The sequence below is a fragment of the Prosopis cineraria genome, unplaced genomic scaffold (assembly GCF_029017545.1).
Source record: "Prosopis cineraria cultivar Desert tree isolate PC_DT_omini unplaced genomic scaffold, ASM2901754v1 PC4, whole genome shotgun sequence".
NCBI classification, from domain to species: domain Eukaryota; kingdom Viridiplantae; phylum Streptophyta; class Magnoliopsida; order Fabales; family Fabaceae; genus Prosopis; species Prosopis cineraria.
In genome coordinates, this window is record NW_026555335.1 from 37188084 (window position 1) to 37201677 (window position 13594).

At 32.9% G+C, this 13594-nt stretch overlaps 1 protein-coding gene across 1 annotated transcript; it reads left to right on the forward strand.

Annotated features, from left to right (window-relative positions):
- Positions 1-6238: 6238 nt before the first annotated feature.
- On the forward strand, positions 6239-12893 carry LOC129308146 (ultraviolet-B receptor UVR8-like). Its single transcript, XM_054949179.1, has 12 exons — positions 6239-6685; positions 7229-7415; positions 8096-8242; positions 8874-8955; positions 10036-10191; positions 10464-10643; positions 11013-11084; positions 11321-11392; positions 11508-11626; positions 12008-12096; positions 12194-12246; positions 12428-12893. The coding sequence occupies exons 1-12, from the start codon at positions 6589-6591 to the stop codon at positions 12503-12505; spliced, it is 1332 nt and encodes a 443-aa protein (XP_054805154.1). The 5' UTR covers positions 6239-6588; the 3' UTR covers positions 12506-12893.
- The last annotated feature ends 701 nt before the right edge of the window (positions 12894-13594 follow it).

The window sequence follows — 13594 nt, forward strand, 5'->3', positions numbered from 1 at the left end:
TGTTGTGAGGCCCTTATGGAGGGAGCCCTTTAGGAGAGAGCTCTCATGGAAAGGACCCTTGCAAAACTTGCCTTTCTAACTTTGGCCCCTGCGGTGCTAGCCCTTATGGCTATAGCCCCTGTGGTTGCGGCCCCTGTGATGTTGGCCCTTTGGTTGTCGCCCCTATGACTTCGACCCTTATGACTTCGATCCCTCTGGTGTTGGCCCTAATGGCTTCGACTCCAATGGTGTTGGCTTCAATGACTTTGGCCGTTGTGGCTCCAGCCCTTTTAGTGCTGGCCTCGATGACTTCTGCCCTTGTGACTCTGGCCTCTCTGGTGTTGGCCCCAATGGCTTCAGCCCTAATGGTGCTGGCCCTGATGACTTCGGCCCTTATGGCTCCGGCCCCTTTAGTGCAGGCCCCAATGGCTCTGGCCCTTGTGGCCGAATGAGCCTACTATTGAATTAAACTTACCATTTATTTTTTGAGGGATGTTATAGCAGTCCTCATTATTGATCTTTGGGTCAAATGGTCCTTTGGGAGATTGCCCTCCGAGTCCATCTATTCTCTAAAGGTGTGAGCCAATCGGAGCTTACTCTTGCAATGATCTAGACAGCATAGCAAAGATGTTCCTTTCCTTTAGAGTTTGCAATAGAGCTCTTTGCCTCTCGTTAGCTCATACTTCACGTTCTGCATGTGCAGCCATATTCTCTGAGTCATAAGACTCATGTCTATTCTTTCTAACAACATATTGATCCTTACGTGTCTTAGGCATTTCTTTCACACGAGTCCTACTAAGTATGCCAGAGATGCTGAGTCTCAATAGATAATGAAAAGGGTCCTGAGTTTTCTTACCACAGTTCATTCAAATATAAAAAGATATAAGGCTTTGGTAAAACAAGTGTATAATTTTATTGAAGTGTAAAAAATTATAGACTAAAACTAAGAATTGGAAAGGGCTAATGAATATAAAATATGCGAGTTTTGATTGAGTGTTTACTAGCCTTCTCTATTTTTCTTCTTTTTATTTATAGTGTCGAATAGCAGAAGCCTTTCCTTTGGAACTTAGCACGTTCTAGTGAAAAATCAGGAATCTCACGAAACTTATGGCACGGTCTCTCCATTTTGATAACTAGCCCATTTCACCGAACTACTTGGGCGAAGATTTCAGCATTACTTAGGATCATGTCTTCGTGCCAATGGTTTGATATTTGAAACTGATGGGATTTTGACATGTTTACTTGTTGTGGACTTTATTGAGTTTCAGGGTCGGCCTCTTTTATTTATATTGAGTCTGACGCTTTGATTACTCAACCCAATTAACCTCGTGACCTATTTGAGCGACGTTTCATATTCAGCCCAAACAATAATATTAATATTTTTACAAGGTCCTTATTTTTCATTCTCCATTTTATAAAAAGAAAATTATTGCAAAAAAAAAAAGAAACAAATATATGGCATAAAAATGGAAAATGTATTTAGAGAGTAGAATAAATTATATTTGTGTATGTGAGTTGATTTTTTTGTAAACACTCAGCATAAACTTCAAAATATAATAAATTAAACATTAAAAATGACAGCATCTCCGCAAGAGAGGTTTGATTCCATTCAATAGTCGTTTTAATTTACATTCCCATCTTGTAAATCGATTTTGGTTTATAGATAAAATATAAGAAATATGATATTATAAAGTATACGTTAAATAATGATAATTTTAAAAATATAAAATAAAGATTTTTTAATAACATTGTCAAAGTTATAGCATGTTATTTTACTTTCTTTTTCTTTTCAAAATTGATAGAAACAAGATGAGCTGCCTACTTTTGAAAGATGCGCTCATAAGTAGTGTTTAATTGTGTTTTAAATAGGATTACTTTTAATGAAATAATGCTTGTGGACAATAAAAAATATATATATAATTTTTACGACAATAAAAGTCATGTTAATATTTAAAGTATAAACAATAATTTAGTTTCTAACTTTTTTAAACAGTACTCATTTATTAAATATTATAATTACTTTTACATAAATTGAGTTTGGGTATTTATCATGATGAGTTTCAATTTCGAACCATTTTACTTAAAAACTATGTGATCCATATATTATTTGGCAGTACTAGTTTAATGAAACACCTTGTTTTCAATTTTTTTATATTAATAGATGAATAATATAAAATAAAAATAAAAATTTATCATTATTTTGACGTTGAATAGTAAGTTTATTATTTAAAAATTATATCTCATCGCATCAATAAAACATTAAGGTATTTATTGCTATGATGAACAACCCTCACACACACACATAATATAAAGATTTTAATAAATTATATATGTTGCTTATTAACCATAAATCATGCAACTTATTTTTTATATTCACACATACTAGTTTTACATATAAAAAGAGAATAAATATTAAGTTTTAAAAATTTAATTTAATAACGATCAGGTTTTAAAAAATTGGTAGTAAAATAAGTTATAGATACTAATCAAATCATCACATGACTCTTATTTGCATATAACTGGAGCCCATGTAAAGGTTTTAGACCATTGATTCACAAAAAAAAAAAAAAAGGTTTTAGGCACTTGTAATTACATTTGTTACAATTATTATTTATAATTAATTCTTTAAATCCTTTTTGTAAAGGTTAAATTGATGCTACTCCCGTCTAAATGCAAGACATCTTTCAATCACATTTTGCATATTAGAAGAAAAGTTATGGAGAATTGCACTACAGGCCTTAAAAAATAAAAAATTTATTTTAGACCTAATACATTTTGATATTGCGTTGCAGGCTTAAAGCTCTTTGTTGCAATTTTTCTTTAGAGTAAAGGTACAATATTGCCCTTATGTGATTTGAAAATTCACATTATATGTAACACAATATTCATAGATGCATAACACAATATCCATGCATGTCCAATCAATTTATAGGTTAAAATATACATTACATAGAGCATATACAATAGTAATGTCAATAGATGCATAACACAGTGTTCATGAGTTTTTAATACAATATTCATGCATGTCCAATTGATCTATATGTTAATTAAAATAAAGTTATGTAGAGCATGCACAATATATTGTTCATGGATGCACAATATAATATTCATGAGTTCTCAATATAATATTCATGTGTCTCCATACACGAACATTTAATTGATAATATATGAACATTGTATTGCACATTCATGTACATCGTGTTGTTTATTGTTTGCATCACTTATACATTTTATTAAACCTACTAATCAATTAGATATGCATGGACATTGTGTCATGCATATATTTTTAGATATGATTTTATGTACTAAAGTATAAGATATTTGAAAAAAAAGTTTTATTAATGATAATTATTTCAATGAAAAATATTAATGTATATTAATTTTTTTCCTCCCTTATTAGTGAAGAAATTTTGAAAGTTGATAAAAAAAATTAGACTATAAACCACATATTTAACAAATGGAGAATTTCATTAAAAGTTCTTGACTATGACATAATTTTAATTGAGATTAAAAAAATTTTAAAATTTTATTCCAAGCCTGAGTGGCTGAAATGAAATATATTCTCTTAATTAGAGGACCAAAACGTCTTTAATAATAATCAGCATTATTGAAATAATAAATTAGTTATAGTTTTTATAAGTAAAATTATTATAATAAAATCTAAAATTATAGGTTTTACTAGAATAAAAGCACCATATTGTTTTTTATCCCTATAATATACTTGTAAAAATCATAACTTAACTTGTTATTTCAATTATGTTATTTACAAAAATCATTGCTTGACTTGTTATTATAACAATATCACTTGTAAAAATTATAACCTGACTTGTCATTTTATCAATTTTACTCATAAAAATCATAACTGACTTGTTATTTTAGTTATGTTATTTATAAAAGCCATAATTTAACTTGTTATTCTAATACTATTATTTGTAAAGATTGTAATTTGATTTATTATTTTGGCAATGTTAATTATAATTGAAGGATATTTTGATTATTTAACTTAAAAAGATTTATTTTAGTCTCCCTAGTTTGCAATGAAATTTTAAAATTTTTTGAGTTTTGGTTGAAATTATGTCACATTCAAGAATCTTTAATAAAATTCTTCCTTTAAAAAACCTGCATTGGTGAGTGTAATTTTGCCAAAAATACTTTATAAATTGGGATGAATTGAATATTTTTCATGTCCACATCAATTAATAAAAGATAACTTAAAAAAGAAATAATTTGGAAAAGTAGAATAGATTGGCACACAAAAAATCTTTTCTAAAAAATAAAAAAATGTATCCAAAAAATGATATTTATGATTTTTTCTTGAAAGTAAATTTTTACTTATCAATCACAAATGGGTTAAAGTATATTTTTACCATTCAGCCATTCTTTTAAGAGCACTTGTTATTTTAAATTTTAATTTAATATAACTTCTCTGTTCAATTTTTCAAAATGGTGCACTCAGTATTTAGTTGTTGAAAAAAATTAATTTTAACCATTATTTAACTTTAAAATTGTAGGAAGTAATTTTAAAATTTACAAAAAATAATCAATAAAATTACACATTAGTACTCTATAAAAAATTAGTATCAATTGAATCTTTTAAATTACATATAAATAACATAGCATAGATGTTATTTCTTAGCCACACAATATTTTAGAAACTTAATTGATATTAATTTTTTTATAAGATACTTCCTCCAGTCTAAATTATAAGAGATTTTTAGGGAAGATTTAGCGTCTCAAAATATAAGACACTGATAAAAATAAGGTTTTATTAATGATACTTTTTTAATATTACTCTTCTCATATATTATTTCTCTTCAATATTTTGTCATCAATGGAGTATTGAATGAAGGATATTTTTTAAAGTTTATATTTTTTTAAAAAAAATAAGGTAATAAAGTGTATTTAATGAGTTTTATTGATATGTAAAATTTTGTTTAAAAGTGTCCTATAATTTGAGATTCAGGGAGTACTTATTTTGAATTTTTTAGTTAATTAACTTAACTTTTTTTAATGAATGAACTATTTTAAAAATTTTAGAGGAAAAATTATATTCTCTCTGTCTCAAATTATAGGGCACTTTTGAAAAAAATTTCTTCATTTCAAAATATCAGATACTTCACGTAGATTAAGGTTTCATTAAATACATCAATTTTAATATTACCTTTTTTCTCTATATAATTAATTTTTATCTCTTCTCTTTCAATGTATTAAATGATGGGTATTTTTTAAAATTTATATTTTCATTTTAAAAAAATAAGGCTGTTAAGTGTATTTAATGAGGTATATTTATATGTAAAATTTTATTTAAAAATATTTTATAATTTAGGATGAAGGAATAACATTTAAAACTTTAATGTTTTGATCGACAGTTCTGTTAACACTAATGGTGCTGCAGCCTGTAAAGGCATCATCAGGGATGATAAGAGAAATTAGATTAAAGGATTTTTCAAATACTTTGAATATCAACCTAGCACAACAGCAGAATTTATGGAAATTCTTGAGAGATGAAACCTTTGCTGGAATGTGAAATTAGCAAGAGTCAAGAGTCAATATCCACTCTGATTTGATGGAGGATTGTCACTCATTAATTATACTTACTCTGAGAGACATTCTTATTTTGACACTATCAGAAAAATCAGAGATCTTATTATGAGAAATTGGATAGTCACTTTTGACTATGTTCATAGAGGTAAACATATGTACTAATCTTTTAGCTTATCGGCCTCCACACGAAACATTTAATATTATAATTTTTAATGTACCATTGCAGATTATAGAAATCTTATAATTTTAAATATAATTAGATTTTAATTTATTGTACAGTTTTACGTGATCTTGTAATTAAAAAAAAAAAAACTTCAATGTTTAAGATGCCATTGAGTGAGCGACCAGATGAGAAACGAAAACAACCTTTTTTTTTTTTCCTCGATTTCTGCGTGTCATCCTTGCGCAGGAAACGAAAACAACCTTTAACCATAACTTGTTCCCTTCTGAATAAGTTTAGCTAAAAAAAAAAAAAAATCTTATAACTACGAATTTTGGAGCTAAGTGTTACCCACGTGTCAAAGTATAACTATCAAAGCCGTTGAAACAGGAAGTGGTGGTGACGAAAATCATACTGAGAGAGTGAGAGATTAAAAAGAAAGGCAAAAAAAGAAAAAAAGGCGGTAGATTGCAAGGCCTACGGAGGAGTGTGTGGCGGAGAGAAGATGACAAGATGACATTTTGGGAATTGACGGAGTGCACCGAAATTAAACCATCATCGCCGAAGCACATCCGATTCGCCGGCTGGACTCAAATGTCCGACCCGATGGGCCCCTCTGCATTCAATGCAGTCGTTTATTCATTACCTGCCTCACCACCCAGTCTCTCTCTCCTCCCTCGACTTGTCTCTTACTCTAAGCCTACCCTTCTCTTCTGTTAACAGGTTTTATTGCTCTTCTGAACGATCTCTTTTACAACGTCCCATCCATATCACTAGTACGCATATCTGGCCACCTATTAATATCTTCATTCTCAGTCTTCTCCCGATACCACCCGTAAATTCTATGCCTCTTCTTCTCCTTCCTCTCTCTCTTCCTTACTCCTCGCCTTCTTCACTTTCTCAACATGATGGTCCAAGAGGAAGTCATGAGTGATGCCTCTGCTCCTCCTCGTCCCGTGCTTTTCATATCCGCTGGCGCTAGCCATTCCGTTGCCCTTCTCTGTAAGCGCCGACTTCCCACTTATTTCTACTTTTTAGATAAACAATTTTGTCGTACTTTTGTTTGGGGTAGATCGTTTTGGAAATTTGTGGAATCGGAGGTTATCTTGACATGACCCCTGGACTGTGTTTTGGCCCATTGGCATTGACCTGAACTTCTGGACAGTGGCTTAACGAGGAGTTCAATGCTGTCACTCTTGGGAATACCTTGCTGTTTAGATAAGAATTAAGATAGCCCACTTGATTTACACCTGTCTGTTTTATAACCAATCAATTGAGGTAGATCAGTTACAGGCAAGATTTCAAGTTTGTGCTTTGGCTTCTTGTTGAGCAGCAGCAAGAGCCAAAAACTGCATTTGCTCCGAAAATGTTTTGAAAAATTGGTTGTGGATATATATGGACCACAAAATGCACATCTGCAACCTTCGTCATTCTACCCTTTTTATTTACATCAAGAACTGGAATCCTTGCATAGTAGTGATTTATAATTTTCTTCGCTTCTGTCTTTGTTAAACTTACGGCTTGCTCAATGCCTATCCTTCACAGCTGGAAATGTTGTTTGCTCTTGGGGACGGGGAGAGGATGGGCAACTGGGACATGGTGATGCCGAGGATCGACTTTTTCCTACGCACCTGAGTTCACTGGATGGCCAAGAAATAGTATCTGTTACTTGTGGAGCTGACCACACGATTGCATATTCAGAGTCCCGCATGCAAGTATTTAGTTGGGGATGGTCTGCTCTCTATCTTTTAACTAAATTTTCTAACCGATAACCTTCCCATAACAGAAAATTTACCTTCCCTATAAATGCATGTCTTTTTACCCTTGGCTACCGTGTGTTGTCATCAATTGTGCTTAAAATGGAATCAAACAAGTTTGCCCATGCACTGTTTATGGAAACTCTAGCTCCTTTATGATACTTGCGCCCTAATCAATAATCAATAAAATATATAAAATTGTCAGTAAAATCTATCTAGGCATAACTATGGAAAGTTCATATTTTGGAAGAGGATAGCGTCTTAAAATGAAACATCGGAGGGAGATTTCTCAACACAAGGGCTGAAAAATGATATTGTTGGTTAACTTAAGAACGGAAAATCTTTGCTATGTTTTTAGGTCTCTCTGATCGCTATGCATAAAATAATTCCTGCATATGATAGGCAAAAGTCAAGTTTGATTTGTGGCGCTGAAAAATTGGGCACATTCTGCTATATTGTATGAAAAGTCATAATAAGTTTGCGGGCTTATTATGTTTGTTGTTGTCTTTTATCACTTGTAACTCCTGAAACATTTTTGTTCTCATCAAGGGGGACTCCTTTCTTCCATAATTTATCTTTCAGTTGGGTGACATCAGTACTGTTAGGTTTTTATGAACAATCATAAGCAGCTTCTGCTCTTTTTCTAAATTTTCAGGGGTGACTTTGGAAGGTTGGGTCACGGTAACTCTAGTGACTTATTCACTCCCCTGCCAATTATAGCGTTGCAGGGTCTAAGGATAAAGCAAATTGCTTGTGGGGACAGCCATTGTTTGGCAGTTACCATGGAAGGCGAGGTGCAGAGGTGAGCAGTTCTTGTTCAAAATTTGGCCACTCTTCGTTTTTGATTCTAACCTTTTTTCCAATTTCAAATTATTTTTATTTGGTCAATAAAGTTTGAGTTGTATGATTGAGTGTATTGATTGAAGCTGACAATTCCATCCTAGCAAGTTGCTTTGCAATATGTGTTGAATGTTATGGTTCACGTTTTTTATTTCATCGTCTAATGTTTTTCACCTCATTTGAGTGAAAATTTTCACTAAAAATTGCTGGTAAAAAAAAAATTGACTAAAATTTGAGGAGGAAGAATCAGACAAAGTTCTCCTGGTTCTGCTTATATTTGGTGTTTGTACCTATTTCCAGCAATTCTTGTATTTTTATTCTGTACTTGTCTTCTATCTCTTGAATAGAATTTCTTAAGGAACTATTTATGAGTAGAAGCTGTGAAGCAATACCCTATGTGGAATATTTGTTTTCTTTATCTCTGTAGGATAGACTTTCTTTCCATTTTTTCTGCAATTTTGATTTGAGAGCATATCAACCAAATTTCTTGATTATTGAAGACAAATGATTCCTTCTGTTGCCACAACTGCTGTAGTATTTTACAATTATTTGCCTATTTGGAGTGTTTCTTGACTTTACTCTGCCAATTGAAGTTGGGGGCGGAATCAGAATGGCCAACTTGGACTTGGCACCTCTGAGGACTCTCTTGTGCCACAAAAAGTTCAGACATTTCAGGTACTGCTTTTAGTGTTATTTTCCTAGGGCGTGAATAGTAAAATACATTCATACATTCAGTGTTAAGTTGCATTCATACATTCATACTCTCTTGTGCCACAAATACATTCATACATTCATACATTTCAGTTCAGACTTTACATTCATACATTAATGAGCATCAATTTACAATGTTAAGTTGCATTCGCCATAGCCTTGATCCATCAAATTGCTTCATGTCCACCTCTTTCTAAATTTAACTTAAAGGACTACCTCTTTATTTTAATCAATGTTTATGCCTTTCAACAACTTAATTGGTGAATAATAGTTTTTAGTGACTTCATTTTTAACAGGGAGTTGTTTCAATGGTTTAATAGTCACATTTAATTACTTTTTAATACTACTAGAACCTATTGAGTAGTCCCTTAGGTGTTAGTAATAATCTTCTAGTCGGTTGGCATTCCTCATGTTGTATAACGAGAGAAATTGGTGCCTGATCTATACTTTTAGATGATAAAGGTGCAATATAGAACTACAGACGGTGAAGTTGTCATCCCTGTAAACCATATGATCATTTAGTAAATGGTGTTTTACTCAGCCGACTCACATCTGTATTGACTCACATGGGCTTTTCTATCCTCAGAAAAACAATAGGCAGGAAAGGGATACCATGGTGTAAGAGATTTAGCATGTATCATTTTGTTTCTTGCGCTTATTTGTGAATAAAAAGAAGCATATATTCAACACCTTTTTGCGGTCAACAGCAGTTTGGATGTTAGCATCTTCCCCGTCCTCCAACCCTATTTTGTTCTTTCTCTATAAGGTAGAAACCTTGTGATTGAATTTTTTGCATTAAAAAATGGTGGAGTTGAATCATTGTGATTATGACTAGCTTATCAAACTACCTTCCAGTAAAAGCATCAGTGGTAATTTCCCGTTTTGCAAGTAGTGCTGATAACAAGGAAAGCAACAAGAACGATAAAACTGCCTCAACAAAAAAAAAAAAAAATGAAACATCTTAATATCTACATCGTCTATATCATTTTTCAGCAGGAAATCATATATTTATACACACTAATGTGAAATAGTACATTGTTGTAGGGTGTACCTATCAAAATGGTAGCTGCAGGTGCTGAACATAGTGTAGCTGTCACTGAGCATGGGGAACTGTTTGGATGGGGTTGGGGACGATATGGAAACTTGGGATTGGGAGACAGATCTGATCGCATGTTTCCTGAAAAAGTTTCTTCTGTTCATGTATGTCCTCAAATTGGTAGTATCTCATCTTTCCAGATTAGAGTATGATGACCTTGGTCATAGTTTGAGTGGTAGATGACTTTATCCAATGCTTGATTCCTGAGAAAGTTTTACTCGTAATGTAAAACAGAAAATGAAGCATTTCAGGGGTGTGCTTGCCAGTGTTTTGTAGGTTGACTTTGAAAGTATTTATTATATAGATGGAAAATATTGCTCTATACTGTATTTATTTTTGTCCCTAATTGCCCATTGCTTGTCTGTTTGTTTGGAAGTTACATGGTGACAAGATGGTCATGGTTGCTTGTGGCTGGCGGCATACAATATCTGTTTCTTCTTCTGGAGGAATTTACACATATGGGTGGAGCAAATACGGCCAGCTAGGACATGGGGATTTTGAGGACCACCTTGTGCCTCACAAGCTTCAGACCTTGAACGATAAATTTATTTCTCAGGTTTCCTCTTAATCATATCTTGGATGTATTAGCCTTTTATTTTCTAACTTCATGGAAATAAATTTAAGTGGTTCAGAAGATGCCAGTTCTCTTCACTCCTCTTTAATTGGTCCTCTCTTCCCTGAGTCCCAATTAGAGGCACCTTTTTTTTCGGAATGGAGTAGACTGTAGCTAATTGCCTAATTCTCATCAAGTAAATAACAGCTTCATTGTGTTGTGTCACATAAATTCCGATTATGTTCCTCTAGTTTTTTTTTTAAATTGCTCAAATAGAATCTTCTGCAGTTGTAAGAGCAATGTTTTTGGTGCTAGACATTGTGATTATGGATGTTCGTTTTCTATCTCTGAATTTTTCCTTATTTCTTCTAGATATCAGGTGGTTGGAGGCACAGTATGGCAATAGCATCTGGCGGACATCTATATGGCTGGGGTTGGAATAAGGTTGATGAAAACTTTTTATTCTTCTCCTATTTCGTTATATCTTGTATTGTAGTAACTAGAGATACTTGCTAGTTTAATAATTGGCAACTTGTTAAGGAATAGATGGCACAATATATGTGATACTCGTCTCCTAGTAAGAAAAAGAAAGTAGTTCCCAGTCTTATATTCCTTATATTTCATGACGCATGCATTTCATTTCTACACGTGTTTGACCTTTTATGTTTCTCTAAATGCAGTTCGGACAGGTTGGAGTTGGTGACAATGTTGATCATTGCTCTCCCGTACCTGTGGAATTTCCCCTTGACCAGGTACCTTCTTGAGCCAAAATAATAGGACAAGGGCTAAGAAAACCTTGATGTATTTGTCATATTCTCTCTCTCTCTCTCTCTCTCTCTTCCTCTCATTTTTTGTTTGTCCTGGTAGAAAGTAGTTCAGGTCTCATGCGGATGGAGACACACTATTGCTGTTACTGATAGACAAAATGTATATTCTTGGGGAAGGGGCACAAATGGACAGCTTGGACATGGCGAAACTATTGACCGGTAATTGCATGTGCACCTGAATAATTTTGTTGGAGCGCTTGAATGGTTAGATTTTCAAATCAATTGGGAAGAATTTCCTTGATGCTTATTGCTAACTTAATCTGTTGAGAATTATCAAGGGCCATGAACTCCTTATGATCCGAGCTTGACCTTGTGTGGCTGCCATCTTGGCATTTTCTTCTTCATAAAATTCTAGCTTTTAGTTAATGTCTGTCAGAAATTTTGACATGGTAGAACTATGATTCGTTGTATGTTTCGCCCTTAAAGGATTAGAGATTAGAGTCTCATCAATTTTGAAACTGGAGCCTAGTCCTAGACTCAGGTAATGGCTGTGTCTCATCGTTAGTCCTGAGTTATGAATGTCATCTTTGTAATTTGTAGGAATGGACCTAAGATTATTGAGCTCCTGAGTGTTGATGGGTCTTGTGGGCAGCACATAGAATCATCCTCAAAGGCTGATCCATTGTCTGGTGCGTCATTATTCGCATCCCTTATTATAGTCATTAATTTTGGCCTTTTCCATTTCACACCGTTTTCAAATGAATCTGCATTATGGTGGTTGGGCAGGGAGAACTTGGGTCTCACCAGCGGAGAGATATGCAGTTGTTCCAGATGAAAATGTGAGTTCTTGTGTTGGTATTCAAATACATTGTAGTTCAGGGGCAAGAAAGAATGTGTTGTTGATAATATAGATTTTTTGCTTAGTTCAGGAAAATGTGATCCTTAATATGACTATATGTATCACGAGAAGTTTCTAAATCAGATGAGATTGCTGCTGACTTGTATTGTATGATTAAACAGGTTTCTGGACTGCCTGGTAGTTCAGGGAGGGGAGACGCAAGCGTCCCTGAAAGTGATGCCAAAAGGGTCCGAATTTGAATGCTTAGTTTTCAGCAGATGAGAAGAATGTGTTGTGCAGGTCTACTTCTCACGTCAGTCCATGAGAGTCATCACATGCTACTAAGTACTGATATTTGGCTTTGATGATGAACCATGATGGTTGTAAATTGAAGCCGTGTCTTGATGAATGTTGTGTCTGATTGTCGTCTTCTTCTGTGTCTAGTTGTTAGGGAATACTACCTCTAGCATAGCTTTGGTTTAATCTTCGTTTCAACGTGTTTCTTAGAATGTGTATTTTGCTAGGTCCTCGTACAGGGCTTCTTGAAGGCATGACCAATCAGCCTTGAATCCTTTGGCGTTAGTTTGTGAAACTCTCATCCATTTGGAATAATTTTATGGTTTTGCCAATGCTATGTTTTTTTACTGATGGTATGCTTGATTATTAAGTACATTTTAATATATATATTTTGTATTTACTATTAAATTATAATTATGGTTATTATAATTGTCTATTTGTATTTACTAATTATTAGTAGTGCAAAAATAAAATTGATTAAATTAATTTTATCAAGTTTATTTAATAAATATTATAATTTAATAATGGATAGCAATATAGACAATAAACTAAGTTTGAGTTATTTGAATTTTGAACTTAGTAACTGATACATATTAAACCTAGAATAATTAAAATTATGGTTATTATAATTGTCTATTTGTATTTACTAATTATTAGTAATGCAAAAATAAAATTGATTAAATTAATTTTATCTAGTTTATTTAATAAATATTATAATTTAATAATGGGTTGAATAGCAATAGACAATAAACTTCCTAGTTTGAGTTATTTGAATTTTGAACTTATATCTAATATATATTAAATGTAGAATTATTAAATTTGGGCTAATCTCATTCTTATTGTTAATTTCAAATTAACGGTAGTCTCTTCATGCATGGTAGGCTCCATCATTTTTTGCTTTTTGGCAATTGTTACTCCTATTTACCCCTTGTCTTGCTCTCTCCTCCTGTTGGTTGTATGGACGTAAACAGTGAGCTATTTGAGTCATGTTCGAAGAACATTGTCCTTAAGAATTATTTCGACACACCGGGATGACGGACCGACAGTTTCAC

What these genes read in the sequence shown, in the direction of transcription:
- LOC129308146 (XM_054949179.1), top strand. Translation starts at nt 6,589, where the DNA reads ATGATGGTCCAAGAGGAAGTCATGAGTGATGCCTCTGCTCCTCCTCGT. An exon ending in ATGGCTGGGGTTGGAATAAG is followed by an intron (nt 11,085 to 11,320) that starts GTTGATGAAAAC and finishes CTCTAAATGCAG; the next exon opens with TTCGGACAGGTTGGAGTTGG. An exon ending in CAGTTGTTCCAGATGAAAAT is followed by an intron (nt 12,247 to 12,427) that starts GTGAGTTCTTGT and finishes ATGATTAAACAG; the next exon opens with GTTTCTGGACTGCCTGGTAG.